At 34.4% G+C, this 15,781-nt stretch overlaps 2 protein-coding genes across 3 annotated transcripts in view; one reads left to right on the top strand and one right to left on the bottom strand.

The window, feature by feature from the left end:
* Positions 1 to 15,781, top strand: part of LOC131534707 (verrucotoxin subunit beta-like) — a 41,404-nt gene that overhangs the window by 17,616 nt on the left and 8,007 nt on the right. The window lies entirely within an intron of this gene.
* Positions 5,067 to 15,418, bottom strand: LOC131534709 (putative surface protein SACOL0050). Of its 2 annotated transcripts, none has more exons than XM_058767741.1 (3): positions 15,353 to 15,418; positions 9,278 to 9,361; positions 5,067 to 8,352 (listed from the first exon to the last, which is right to left on the bottom strand). In XM_058767741.1, the coding sequence occupies exon 3, from the start codon at positions 7,314 to 7,316 to the stop codon at positions 6,399 to 6,401; it is 918 nt and encodes a 305-aa protein (XP_058623724.1). In that variant the 5' UTR covers positions 7,317 to 8,352; positions 9,278 to 9,361; positions 15,353 to 15,418; the 3' UTR covers positions 5,067 to 6,398. Both variants share the same exon structure in this region, with proteins under 2 accessions (XP_058623724.1, XP_058623725.1).

The following is a 15,781-nucleotide window of genomic DNA, read 5'->3' as shown; positions in this document are numbered from 1 at the left end:
TCACAATTCGGACTTCTATTATTGGAATTGCGAGTTTGCATCTTGCAGTTCAGACTTTATCAGAATTTTGAGAGACTGTAAATTCACAATTGCAAGAAAGAAAAAAGCCAGAATTCTGAGATAAAGTCACAATCACTCTTTACCCTTTATCATCCATGGCAGAAATAAGCATTTATAGGTTCCACGTGTGGGAAAAACAAACAAACAAACAAACTAACATAAAAATGCACAGTCCAACACACATTCTCACTCCTCTCCCTTCCTCTTCTCCCTTTTTCTGATCCAACTACTGCAAAACACAGAATAAATTAGAATCTATGCACAGTCCGTTTCTGTGTCATCCTGGGCCACATGCTCTTCTCTTCATTATCCGCATCGACTCGAAATACAGTGAGACAAACAACTCAAAGGTGGAGGAATATTCTCAGCCAGAGAATTATGATATTCACTGAAAAGCTTAGAAATGTGCATGAGGAGGATGCAATATGTATTTATATGCATTACTATATTTTTGACTAATTGTTGACTTTCAGTGTTCAAACCTTTTAATGTTTTATATTTTTTATTTTTGCCCATTTTACCTGTATATAAAAAAAGCCTGCTTAATTATGCACATTTGAATATAAGATGTTTTTCACTTCCAGCCATCGTTAACAATTACATATCACTCATAAATGATTATATACAAATTAATAGTAGTTATTAAGATTGATGTGGTTTGGAATTGGTGAAGTGTGTTTGTAAATTAAATCTGGTAATACTGAGTTAAATATGCACACGCTGTACTGTACACTTGGGTGAAAAGAGCATATAGCCATGGAAGATGAGAAATGCTGGCTGGGAGATGTTTAGCATAATATGTAGTGATGGATGAATTAAATCATGTGCTTTACATGTTGAAGGAGAGAAATGCAGCTCAAGAATAAGCAGCACAATACAGAGGTGAAGGTCACCGAGAAGATAAAAGCATTTTAGAAAGGTGAAAGCATCTCACACGTTCATGGATCTAATGAACTACAAGAAAACACAAGCCCAAGTCAGAATGTGTCAGAAAACAGTTGACTTGCTCTTGAGTTGATTTCATGCTGTGATCAGAGCAGTGCGGATGATCATCAACAGACACGAGAAGAGCATTCAGAGTCTACATACAGTTCCATCCGGTTTATACACTGAAAATATGGAAGAAGAATGACTAATATGCTACTTGAAAACAAGCCCTTGTAAGGCAGTCACTGAAAAATACAACATAAGTCTTCACTCAAAATAAAATGTCAAAATATGGGTGAGATAATATTCCAAACCGTAAAATTGTCATTCAGTGTAATGGGCTAGACTTTGATTTTACCATTACTTCTTTTAATAATGAATGAATGAGGCATTTATATAGCGCTTTATTGTGTATTGCAATACACCCAAAGTGCTTTACAATCATGTGGGGGTCTCTCCTCAACCACCACCATAATAAACATATAAAATACCAAGTTAAAAAAAAACATTTTGTTTCCTTGGCAAGTCTTTTTTTTTTTTTTTTTAAATAACCTGGGGACTTTTGTTCTGAATATGCAGTTTGTTTGAGGTCATTCAGTGTAACTCCATTCTGAAATCATATGAAAACTGATCATCACTGGACAGTCTGTGAAATCATCAAAAGGCCTGAAGAGCGAATGCTGCTGCAGTAAATTCAGTTTATGGCTCTTAATTATTTCACCATTTCAAGTTTCAAAAACACATGACATTCAGTCAAATGCCAGAATACTAGCAGCTAAAAAATAAGGGTTACACTTTACTTTAAGGTGTTCTTGTTACAGTATAATTATACATTTAAGTACTGAGTAATATTAATGAAGTACATGTACTTACTATATGGTTAGGGTTAGGATTATTATTTGCAAGTAATTCTGCATAATTTATTGTTATTATAATAGTAAGTAAATGTGTAACAAGGACACCTTAAAATGAAGTGTTACCAAAATAAGTACTAGTAGCAGTAAAATAGATGCTAGTGCATTTAAATAAATAAATAAAACGGTTTGCGATAGATGGACTCATAAATGAACAGCAGATGGAGATGTTACTCAGAGAAACACAGATGATCATGTGACTTCAGTAAGTGCAGAGAAAGATGAGAAACATGTTACTGACTCATGATACAGGACTTATTTGTAAGTGTTACACATTATTCATATGAATAACATGCATATAAGTTTAATAATCGATGATTACAATGGCATTAAATTATGAAATATATAATATAAAATATATAAATAATTTCAAATTATTTATTTTCCTTACATTTAAATTTTAATACCAGTGCTGTGTGTATAAACCAAATGTTCATTTTCACAAGTGCATTTATTGAATAGAATTTAAATAAATTAGTTAGGGTTATTAACTATAAATACAGAAAATGAAATTGTTTTTGGCACCAATGTGTTTTTTCCCTCATTGAAAATGAAAGTATCATATTCAAAGTCTGTGCTGTTGTGCCAGTCAGGACATTTGCTTACGTACTGTATAGTTTCCTTGCGTGAGACTGAACCACAAGCGTTTGTTCCAGACATTGACATGATTCATGCTGTAATTAATTCCTCAAAACCAGTTTGTTGAGCATCTGTTAATAATGTTAACAGGAATGTGGACATATGAGTTTTTTTCTTGAGTACTGAAACCATGAAAAGATTCACGAAGTGTTTTCGAGTTCTGCAGAGGTGTTTTTGTCATGTTGATGCTTAATCTTTCAGGAATTTTGTTAAATCAATGTAACAATCATGGATAGTCAAGACAGCGACAAATATAGGCTCATTAAAGCTCATTAATTATTAGGCTCTTTTTTTTTAACTTTTTTTTTTTCTCATATTCTTTTTTATGCACTTTTTACTGGACAGATATATTCAAAACAAAGCAACAATACATATTCAACTACATAAGCTTTCACATCCTACTGGGCAGAAAAACACAACAACAAAAAACAATCATCTGAGGAGATCTTAATCTCTTTACTCAATATTGCATAGTTTGTAATATTAGCATATCTGTAGTGGTTTATGTTTTAACAGAAAATAATCACAATGTTTATAAATAGAGTCATTCATTGGCTGGCCACAAGCCTTCTGTCAACTCAAGATGCATTTCATCATTCATAATGAAACTCTGTCACAGTGAAATTCATTCACAAGCATAATTAGATTGATCACAAATATGTAAGCCTACACGTGAACAGGCCCCAGACTTGTCCAAGAACTTACAGTGGAGTAACATCTAACAGCAAGAACTGATAAGATACTCACGGCCACTTTTGATATTGAACCTAACTCTGTTCAGGGATTCATTATTTAATTTCTGTTTGTCAAATGTCTGAGAAACTTGCTCAGTTTGTGTCTCAGTTGTTGTATGTGCTATTGTCCTACACCAAACCTACATCTAACCCTACCCCTTACAGGAAACTTTGTGTATTTTTACTTTCTCAAAAAAAAAACCTCACTGTGTGACTTTCTCCTTGTAATACCTGTCATACCCATGTCATTATACAAATGTATGTGCTCATTTGTCACAAAAACGCACGCACGCACACACACACACACACACACACACTTTTTCACATACCGTAGAACCCAGTCTTCTTAATCATCTTTGTTGTATTGTTTAAAGAAGAGATGAGCCTTACGACAGTCACGCTGTTTCATCTTCTCCAATAAGAGTTGATTCTGGTAAATCACATGATTCTCAAGACAAAACCGGTTCTCCATCTGTACAGAGAGCCATTCTCATTGAATCATTGAAAAAGTAACGATGACGAACCAGGAAACACAGTTTCACATTTACATCATGATTTTCTAAGCCCTCCACTCCACTGAACTCCACTGAATACGTCCTTTAGCTTTTGTTCAGTTGTTAATGAAGTCATTGTCATCACTTGATCAATAAAATACATTTTACATACCAAATTATTGTGTATTCCAATTCCATTGCTCATTTTCTGTCTTAAAATCCTGAATAAATTATCTAAATTAATGTTTAATGCCTAATGCTATAAAAATACTCTGTGAACAAAATGAAAACATACAAAACCTATATATAGGCCCAAATATTCTATTAACAGGTAAAACCTTTATTGAGCGTTTTGTGTCAAGTAATGCAAGTGAACATTGCAGTAATATTGCGAAATGTTGGACAACTAATCATCTTGTTTCCTTGTGCAATATTAACGCAGGGAGCTTATAAAATCATATCACACCAAAGTCATAATTCCTGTCTGCAGTAAACATAGTGGGGAGCAAGTAACACACAACAAATCTGGCCAGAAGACAAATAAATAAATAAATAGAGAAAGAAGGAGAACAACAACAGCAAATGTCAGTATTTGAGGTGTGCAATAATAACTAAAAGAAATAGAAGAGATAAGGATCCTAGTTAAAGATTTTGTTTGTGCATTGTGCCATTTTAGTCTCATTATTATTAGCAGCATTTTCAACAATATTTTTAAATTTTTCAAGAGCTGTTCACTTGGTGTAAGCTTGGCCCGTTTTCTCACCTCACCATAAAAGCACTTTACATAGATGACATTTAAAGTGTTTTTCTCGCTGAAATAAATGCACAAGATCATCGATATCATCTTGACTATCGGGAACTGGAAGTCTTGTGGGCTTTTCTAACAACTTACTCTTTCACCTGTGTTTTGCAGAGGTCTGCTGATGTGTCAGCACTCGTAACATGACCACAGGATAATACAGCCCTTGAAACTTTGGGTTCATCATCAAATGGATCTGAAAGATTTAAGTCTAACTTTTATCTTGAATGAATTAAATATGGCTGTGTCTCTCTACAAATGTGTATAGTTTGTAAAGTAATTAAGATCAAATATACAAGCACAAAATGATGCATCTTGCGTTAAACTGATATCTGCATAACTTACCAAGATGACTGCAGCTCCTCACTAATTCAGTTCCTTTATCTTCTAGGCTGTATTTATTTATGTCAACAGACCTCTATTGGAATTATAAAAAGTCTATTTAACTGGTTTTTGTTTTTGTTTTCCCATAAAAAACAACACACTATTTATGGTTTTATAATTTCTTAATGTTCAGTGTTTACAATGCAGGAGCAAAAACATATACAGTACATATTTAACCTACCTTTTATCCCACAGATTGAATTTCCTTTTCTAATGGTTTCCCCCACCACAAGTATTAAAGACAATGTTTTATGGAATGTGTACATTATGTCACTCCATGTTACACTTTTTTCAAGCTTGTAGAGCCATCTGTAAAGATGCCAGCAGATGTGGATACAGGAAATTTTCAAATTTTATTTACGCTTTGTCTTCAGTAGTCACATCTCTCACTCACACTGGGTTTCAGTTTTAATGACTTCTCCAATGTATGCATTTAGAATTATAATAAAACCAATATCACATCAACTTAACCAAAGAAAAGGCCCTTTTAAAGGAAAAAAATGTCTGGAATGTAAAACTCAAGTCACAGAGTAGATTTAATTTGTCAAATAATTGTGCAATGTTTAGTTCTCTTGAGTTAACTCTCACAACTGTGGACACACAAACAGTGTTTTTTTTTTTCTCAACCTGGAAAAACTACAGTCCACATATCCCTTTCACTTGGTGGATTGATGTCTGTTTACTATGATCAGTGCTGGAAGTGGAAAAGAGCAGGTGGCCAAACTCCTCTTGTGTTCACATTGGCAGTATATAAATACAGGCTATTATGACTGAGCACCTGTGGCTGCATCACAATAACAATACAGTCACACCGTCTCCCGGGTGTTTCTGGAAAACACATCTCGGTTTCCTCTTCTCCAATAAGAAATGATTCTGGTAAATCACATGATTCTCAAGGCAAACCTGGTTCTCCATCTGTACAGAGAGCCAGTTTACCATTGAATCATTGAAAATGGAACGACTGAACTTTACTGAATACATCTTTGAGCTTTTGTTCAGTTGTTAATTAAAGAAGTCATTGTCATCACTTGATCAATAAAATACATCTACCAAATTATTGTGTATTCCAACTCTATTGCTTACTTTCTGTCTTAAAATCCTGAACACATTATCTAAATGAATTTTAATGCCTAATGCTACAAAAATACTAAAACATACTGAACCAATATAAAGGCCCAAATATTGTATTAACAGGTAAAACTTTTTTTGAGCACTTTGTGTCAAGTAATTTACATTTTAAAACATATTGAAATAGAAAACTGTTATTTTAAATAGTAAAAATGTTTCAGAATATTACTGCTTTTGCTGTATTTGGGATCAAATAAATACAGGTTTGGTGAGCAGAAGAGAATGCTTTAAAAACAATAAAAATCTTACTGTTCAAAAACTTTTGATTGGTAGTGTACACACTTTCCTTGTGCAATATTAACACAGGGACCTTTAAAAATTATATCACACCAGAGTGCTGTGAGTCATAATTTCTTCCTGTAGTAAACCTATTGGGGAGCAAGTAAGACACAACAAATTTGGCCAGAAGAACAAGAAGACAAATAAGAGTAAGAAGAAGAAGAACAACAGCAAATATCAGTAAGTGAGGTGGGCAATAATAACTAATAATAAAAAGGATAAGAAAAACAAGAAGAGATAAAGATGGGATCCCGATATAATATTTCATGAGTGTTCTTCTAGTAGAGACTCGATCTGCACTAGAAGGAAGTAGTTTCAAATGGTTGTCATTATCAGCATCATTTGACTGCATTTCGAGTGTACATTGATCTGGCACGGTTTGCGAGGTGTTTGCTTCAGTCTCAGAGTCAGAATCACTGTTTTTCCGGAGAACTTCCCGATCTTGCTGGTCTTTCCCTTTTTCACACTCACTTTCACTGGACAGACGTTCCATCTCACCAGATGAATTGTTTGGTGTTGGTTGATTGTGATCAGCATCAATTGACTTCATATCTCTATCTGATACAGGTTCTACTGGCACGGTTTGTGAGGTGTTTCCTTCAGTCTCAGGGTTAGAATCACTGTTTTTCCAGAGAACTTCCCGATCTTGCTGGTCTTTCCCTTTTTCACACTCACTTTCACTGGACTGACGTTCCATCTCACCAGATGAATTGTTTGGTGTTGGTTGATTGTGATCAGCATCAATTGACTTCATATCTCTATCTGGTACAGGTTCATCTGGCACGGTTTGTGAGGTGTTTGCTTCAGTCTCAGGGTTAGAATCACTGTTTTTCCGGAGAACTTCCCGATCTTGCTGGTCTTTCCCTTTTTCACACTCACTTTCACTGGACTGACGTTCCATCTCACCAGATGAATTGTTTGGTGTTGGTTGATTGTGATCAGCATCAATTGACTTCATATCTCTATCTGGTACAGGTTCATCTGGCACGGTTTGCAGGTGTTTGCTTCAGTCTCAGAGTCAGAATCACTGTTTTTCCGGAGAACTTCCCGATCTTGCTGGTCTTTCCCTTTTTCACACTCACTTTCACTGGACTGACGTTCCATCTCACCAGATGAATTGTTTGGTGTTGGTTGATTGTAATCAGCATCAATTGACTTCATATCTCTATCTGGTACAGGTTCATCTGGCACGGTTTGCGAGGTGTTTGCTTCAGTCTCAGGGTTAGAATCTCTGTTTTTCCAGAGAACTTCCCGATCTTGCTGGTCTTTCCCTTTTTCACACTCACTTTCACTGGACTGACGTTCCATCTCACCAGATGAATTGTTTGGTGTTGGTTGATTGTGATCAGCATCAATTGACTTCATATCTCTATCTGGTACAGGTTCATCTGGCACGGTTTGCGAGGTGTTTGCTTCAGTCTCAGAGTCAGAATCACTGTTTTTCCGGAGAACTTCCCGATCTTGCTGGTCTTTCCTTTTTCACACTCACTTTCACTGGACTGACGTTCCATCTCACCAGATGAATTGTTTGGTGTTGGTTGATTGTGATCAGCATCAATTGACTTCATATCTCTATCTGGTACAGGTTCATCTGGCACGGTTTGCGAGGTGTTTGCTTCAGTCTCAGGGTTAGAATCTCTGTTTTTCCAGAGAACTTCCCGATCTTGCTGGTCTTTCCCTTTTTCACACTCACTTTCACTGGACTGACGTTCCATCTCACCAGATGAATTGTTTGGTGTTGGTTGATTGTAATCAGCATCAATTGACTTCATATCTCTATCTGGTACAGGTTCTACTGGCATGGTTTGTGAGGTGTTTGCTTCAGTCTCAGAGTCAGAATCACTGTTATTCGGGTGATTTTGCTCATTACTCACTGTAGACTGAGAGTCATGCTCACTGCATTGTCTAATTTTCAGAGTGTTCATTATTTTTCTCTTTTCTCTGGACTTTCTGTCTCCTGACCACAAAGAAAGTGTCCCTTTTACGTTTTGAGCCTGAAAAAAGAATAACAAAGCATCATGTTCAATGCTCTTCACAAAAATGGCATTTGCATTAAGAAATGTACTGAAGCCCTGACACAAGTGTGAAAACATCTTCATGGAACAGTTTATTTTATTCGGGTCAGAGTAGATACGCTGTGAAAAAGAAGCTTTTATTATGATATTTAAAGGGACTAAATATCATAATCGTCAATTACGATCAAAATATCAGATCGTCGATTTGATTGCACAGATACTATTTAAACTAAACTGAGCCAGACAATGACATCTCTGAATTCAATAATGAAATGCCTTTAACTGAAAATTGAGTGTTTAATCTTATCATTATACATTACTGACACTCTATCCTCCAATTTGATACTGTTAAGTGCTTTGACACAATCTGTATTGTTAAACGCGCTATATAAATAAAGGTGACTCAGTGTTAGAGCATTGTGTTAGCAGCGCAAAATGTTTTGGGTTCAATTCCCAGGGAACACACATACTGAAAAAAATAAATAAAAATGTATAGCCTGAATGCACTGTAAGTCGCTTTGGATAAAAGTGTCTGCTAAATGCATAAATGTAAATGTAAACTGTAGCCAGGAACTTATCACTCATGCACACGTAACGTACAAGAGGTACGTACATGATTCAAGTCCCCAATATACTCAGTTAAATTGTTATTTATTCTTTGATTGGAAGTAAAAAGAAGCTGGAAGTACATACTGCTAACAAACATTTTGACTGTGCAAAATTAGATATGTGTGGCATGATTTCCTCTTAATAACAAACTAAACAGACAACAAACATGACAGCGGTGAGAAAACAGCCGTTAAGAAAGCATCTGATCATAGCAATGTGGATATGTTTGCACAAGTTCTGCAGTTCACCAGCATCATGTTGACAGATGAGGAGAAAGATGAGAAAATCACATCACCTGCACTGAAAGAAACGTCCGGTCCTGTGTCTTCAGGGCTATTACAGATCTGAGTGCTGTTTTTATGAGGACTTTCAGATTCACCTGGCATGAATAAAAAAAGAACAAGAGTTTAAAAAGTTTATAAGAATATAGCAGATGCTTCCGTTTCAATCTATTCAAAAGTTTTTCCAATTTCCCCCAGCAACTCTTCTACAATTTCTGGGTTTTGTGGGGTGTACGGTATTACTGCTGGCTTTGCTTTTCCTCTGGACAACCATTAGAGAACTGAGATGGCAATGGGTTGTGGGAAAGGAGACTTTTTTGACCTTCATGAAGAATTACCTCTTAATTTCCTCTTAATTTTGTTTTTAGCTCTTAGAGATTGTCTTCATATCTATATCTTTTTATTTATTTTTAATTATTTATTTATTTATTCTTTTTTTCTTATATGTAGCATCAAATCCCATGTCACACATGCAAGTTTATTACACGCAATATTTTACTTAAATAAATCCAATACAGCCTGCATCACCTAAACTATATATTTTCAGCTTGTAAACATTTACAGTAGATTACATATTTATAATATAATGCAGTGTCACAAACAAAGAGACTTCCCTGATAGCACACGTACATCAAGGAGACGTCTATTTGACATCTGCATTTACATCTGCAAGACGTATTTTTTAGGGTGTTTGCTCATCTGCAATACGTCTATAGGACGTCTCCTTTTAGATGTCAAATAGACGTCATTAGATGTCTTTAAGATGTTTATGATTTAGAATGTATGTAAAACTGACATCTTATAGATGTCTGTCAGATGTTTGTAGACAGCAGATGCTTTCCAGATCAACAGATCTTTAACAGACATCTTGCAGACGTACGTGTGCTATCTGGGTTACTATACAGTAGTTCTAATAGTTTAAATGCATGTGTTAATTAGCACAATGGAACTTCCAGTTGTCTGCTTTAATTAATCATTAGTTATAATGATTTGATAAGATATCATAATGTTATGACTTTACTTGTTGAGGAACATGACAAAAGGTCATTGCACACTGAGTCCGAAATTTCCGCACGTTAAAAAATAAATACGACCTCACGTTGTGTCAATCACTTTTACACACTGCCTCCTAAAGTTTCATCCATCATAAAAAAATTTGGATCAGGTTCGATTATCTGCATTTTCGCATCCGTAGCAAGCATTTTGATAGGCAACTTTTGACTTTTGCTAAGATGGCGGCAGGCAGGTGTGGAGTGATAATATCGCTGTTCAGTCTCTCACTATTGTATACTCTCTTTAATCGTTTGAAAGAAGGGGACGAATTTTCTGTTAATATGGAGAGAGAAGAAAAACAAATAAGTGGATACAAACATTTCGGTTTTGGGAAGAGTGTTGTTTTTTCGCTGATTTACCGCCCGTGGAGAAACTGTTCAAGGAAACAACGACGCAGCGGAAAAATGAGAAGGCATATGGCAAATGACTGGGTGATTATAATGATGTGTCTCCTTTTGTCAGGAGATATTCATCAATGTCCCGGGCCTGTATCGAGTGATTTTGAAGGTGTTATTTCAGGTGATTCTGATGTGAGAGCCCGAGTTTCGACTGTCGAGCAACGTCGAATTTCGGAAATTGCCATGGAATGGACTGGAGTTCTATAGCGGATTGTTGGAGAGATTTGCTTCCTTGTTTTGAAACACGAGATGAAATTCGAATGGAGAATGGTGGGGTGGATGTGTTTTCTACATCTGAGGAAGGTGGCAGGACCTCGAGGACAACGAGGCCCAGAGTCGGGTCTGTTGAGGAAGTCGCGCAGCTTTCACGGGATCGAAGGACTTCGGAGATCAATGAAATGAGGGACATCGGTTCTTTGAAGGGATTGCACATGGTTCATCTCAACGTTAGGAGTCTGCTTCCAAAGATAAGTGATGTGCGGCATTTATGTCAGGAATCCAATGTGTCTCTGTTTGGTTGCAGTGAAACATGGTTGGATGACTCAATATTGGACGCAGAAATATATATAGCAAATTATTGTTTGTTAAGAAGCGATAGGAATCGCAAGGGTGGTGGAGTATGTGCATATATTAGATCAGATGTCATGTTTATGGAGAGAAAAGACTTGGATAGTGTTGCTATTGAAGCTGTTTGGCTGGATATTTTTTTTACCTAAGAGTAAACCGATTTTAGTGGGTATTTGCTATCGTCCACCTGATCAAAATGATTTTTATGAGAGACTTGATGAGATTTTAAGTGCTTCTAATTTTAATATTGGTCAAGAGTTAATAATTATAGGGGATTTAAATACGGATATGCAAAAACATGATACTTCAATATATAAACATTTTAATTTATTTTGTGAATCATATGTGTTGAAACAGATTATTGTGGATCCTACTAGAATTACGCCTAAAACTGAAACCGTCATTGACATTGTATTGGTATCTGACAATTGTAAGATTTGTAGAAGTGGTGTTTCGGATGCTGGTATTAATGATCATTGTATAGTATATGTAATCAGGAAATCTAAGAGAGATGTCATAAAGCAACATAATACAGTAAAATTGAGATCTTTTAAAAAATACAGTCCACAAGACTTTATGGAAGAACTTAATAAGGTTGATTGGACTGCTGTGTTACTATGTGAGGATGTGGATATGGCCTGGGATAGGTTTAAGATGATTTTTTTTTAGAGGTTTTGAGTAAGGTTGCACCTTATAAGGAAATAAGAATTAAGCAAAGGACTGAACCTTGGATGAAGGATAGTATTTTAAAGGCAATTAAGGAGCGTAATGATAGTTTTAAGGTTTTTAAAAGGGATAGAAATAATGATAACTTTGAAGCATTTCAACGTAAAAGGAATGAGGTAAGAGATAAGGTAAAAGAGGCTAAGAAAACTTTTTTTAAGGATAAGATTAGTGAATTAAAACAGGATTCTAAAAAATTATGGAGAGTATTAAATGAATTTGGGTATCAGGAAAAGACTAAGACAAAATGTTCTAAAATTAGCCTTAATGTTGATGGAAGGTTGATATCCGACCAGTTAAAGGTAGCAAATAATTTTAATAGATTTTTTACTACGGTTGCAGAAAAATTGGTAAATGAACTACCAGCACAAATTGGTATATTTAATGATAAGTTAGTTGAGTATTATGCTAAATGTGGTATTATGCCGGGAGGTTTTTTGTTCACTAAAGTAAAGAAGAGTAACATTTTTAAGAAATTAATAAATCTTAAAAGTAGTAAAGCAACACGGTTAGATTCTATTCCAGTGAAGTTTTTAAAGGATTCAGCCAATTTTATTTCTCCTATGGTTACCCATATTATAAATCTTTCAATTTGTCAAGGTAAGGTTCCTGATGAGTTTAAACAAGCAAGAGTTATTCCTCTTTTTAAAAAAGGTAGTAGGTCTGAGTGTAATAATTATAGGCCGGTGTCAATTCTGAGTGTTTTATCAAAAGTGATGGAAAAGATTATTTTTGAGCAGATTGAAGACTATCTTCTTAAACATAATATATTGTATGAGTTTCAATCTGGTTTTAGGAGAAAACACTCTACTGAGACAACTATTTTATATTTAACAGATTATATAAGGAAAGAGATGGATAAAGGGAAGTTAAGTGGGATGGTACTGTTAGATCTGCAAAAAGCGTTTGATACAGTTGATCACAGTATTCTGCTTTTAAAAGTAAAAGCGATGGGTTTCAGTAATATGGCCTGTAAATGGATTAAGTCTTACCTTGAAAATAGGTATCAAATAGTAGATTTAAATGGGGTGTTTTCGGATTGTTTGACTATTTCATATGGGGTTCCGCAAGGGAGTGTATTAGGTCCTTTACTTTTTATATTATATATTAATGATTTAAAAATGGCCTGTTCAAATAAACTTTTATTATATGCAGATGATGCAGCAATAATTGTGTCTCATGAGAGGAAGGAAGATATTGAAATAGAATTAAGTAGAGAGATTCAAGGGGTCTCCAAGTGGTTTTGTCATAATAAACTGTCTTTACATTTTACATTTGGCTCGGCTGTTAAATTGAAAAAAAGTTTTGGACTAGAGGTAAAGGTTGGAGATCAAATTATTATACCTAAACGAGAAGTAAAATATTTGGGTTGTGTGTTGGATAGTAATTTGACAGGAGAAAAGATGGCTGTTTTAGCTCACTCTAAAGTTTGTAATCGAATAAAATTTTTAGCAAGACAGGCTTTTTTAGATACTGAAACTTTAAAAATGTTGGCTGGTGCATTAGTGCAGTCACACTTTGATTATGTTTCAGTTTTTTGGTATAGCGGCATTTCAAAGAAATTAAAAAATAAATTGCAGACTGCTCAAAATAAGTTGTGTAGGGTTATTTTGAAAGTACATCCACTGATGCATTTGCGAGATGAACATTATAGGAAAATTAGTTTTTTAAAAGTCGAAAAAAGAGTAACTTTTTTAAAACTAGTGATGGTGTTTAAGATATTAAAGAAAATGGTTCCAAAGTATCTGTTAGATTATTATGTATTTGTAAGAGAGGTTCACTGTCATTCTACAAGGGCGAGTAGTAATGATATTTATCCTTGTAGGTTTAGGAGTGAAATGGGAAAAAAAGTCTTTTTTATATACTAGCTCGGTTGCGTGGAATAAATTACCTGGGTGTATCCAAGAGATACAAGTTGATAGCAGTTTTAGAAGGGAAGGTAAAAAATGGTTATTTTATCATTGATGTTTTGGAGTTTATATGGTGAGTTTCTGAACTTGATGTGGATTGCATTCCATTTATGATTTGTTCATCCATTTTTTTAATTTAGTCTTTTTGGACTTTTTTTGTATTATGTTTTACATTTTGTCAAATAATAAACAAACAAACAAACAAACAAACAAACAAAGGATAAGGAATACGAAAAAACTGAAAAACGCACGTGAAAATTTCGGACTCAGTGTGCAATGGCATTAACTAACTAATTCAAATTCCATAACCACATGACATATTACTTAACAATTAGTTAATAGTTCTGTGCCTCAACAAGTAAATTCATAACATAATCTAATGATTAATTAAACTTTGGTAATTAATATATAAATTTACATCATTAGTTAATATAATATGTTATTAGGGAACTAATACATTATGGCACCTTTAATTAGTAATACTTTATTGATTACTTAATCTATGAATCATATATAAATGTTAATTTGTTGCTGATACAGTAATCATTAATAAATGATTTAGTTCTTCTTGAGTTATACATTAACTTGTGATTATCTGTGCATTAATTAAGCATGAATTAATGCATAGTTGTGTACCCAACCATATTTTTAAGTGTTACCATATTTTGTTCTAATTTTAAAAGTTAAATTAGTGACAGAAAGTTTGGTAGTCCAGTGAGTTTACCATGAGCATGTTAGAGCTTTTTGCTATAAGTCTTTTGGATACTTATATTTTGAAATAATTAGACATTTGGCCTTGTCAATAAAATATTTGGGTGTATAGTTTATATAAAAAGTCTACACACCCCTGTTAAAACAGTGTTCTTTGTTTGTTTTTTTTGTGTGATTAAAAACGAAAAAAGTTTGCACTTTTAAAGTGCACCTTTTCTGCATTTTGCAATACTTCATGTACTGTGTAATGTCGCTGTTTGTGAATGTTAAAGGTCTGCAAAGTTTCAAAGATCAAAGTGCAGATAAATGAAGTGTTCAAAACAAAAGAAGTGATTCTGAACTGACTGAAACGACTCATCAGTAATTCCAGATGTACTTCCTGAATGAACCTAGGTTTGTAACACATTTGTAACACATGCCAGTCTATGGTCTTCATTGGCTGCTGTGAACAACATCTACTTTGACCCTCAAACATTGGAAGAGATTGGTTCATGTGTCGACATGTTGAGAAAAATGCTGTCATAATCTTGACTATTTCCCAAGTATGTTCAACTAATTCAATTTTATTAAATTTATTTCAGGATGATGCATGATAACAGCATGTTAGAATACTATTACTACTGAAGAAAAAGTCAGATAAGTAAGATGATAGTGAGATAAGTATGATTATATGCTCTTATGATTTCAGCCTCAGTAGTGTTTAGAAACCATTTCAATATAAACTCACATTTTTTGTACAAAAGTAAGTATGCTTCATCACTGTATATGTCCAAATCACATGTCAAATACATCTGAAAAATAAGAGAATAGACAATACAGTAAAAGGATAAAAACAACACAATCCTTACCACAAATATTAAAATATTTATGAATACAGTAGAACATAAAGCATTTCGCAATTTAATCATGCAATTACATTTCCCAGTGTAAACAATTATCAGATACTGATACTTAAAATATCTGGGAAATGACAAGAATCTTTCAAACCAAATCTGAGTTTGACACAAAAGAGACTGATCATGCTCAACTGTCACAATACTGTTGAGAAAGTGGCACTAATAAACCCATGTACCATATAAGCTCATTTATTTCATTTTGAAATATTAAAAACATCAGAAATCATGAGTTTTACAGCAGAAAAGTCATATAAAAATCA

This window comes from Onychostoma macrolepis, chromosome 25 (assembly GCF_012432095.1).
Source record: "Onychostoma macrolepis isolate SWU-2019 chromosome 25, ASM1243209v1, whole genome shotgun sequence".
Classification (NCBI taxonomy): Eukaryota; Metazoa; Chordata; class Actinopteri; order Cypriniformes; family Cyprinidae; genus Onychostoma; species Onychostoma macrolepis.
Note: the sequence above shows the minus strand (reverse complement) of the source record. Positions and strands in the feature narration are given on the sequence as shown.

Bases quoted from the DNA above. Each gene is read 5' to 3' on its own strand.
- LOC131534709 (XM_058767741.1), bottom strand. From the start codon at position 7,316: ATGAAGTCAATTGATGCTGATCACAATCAACCAACACCAAACAATTCA.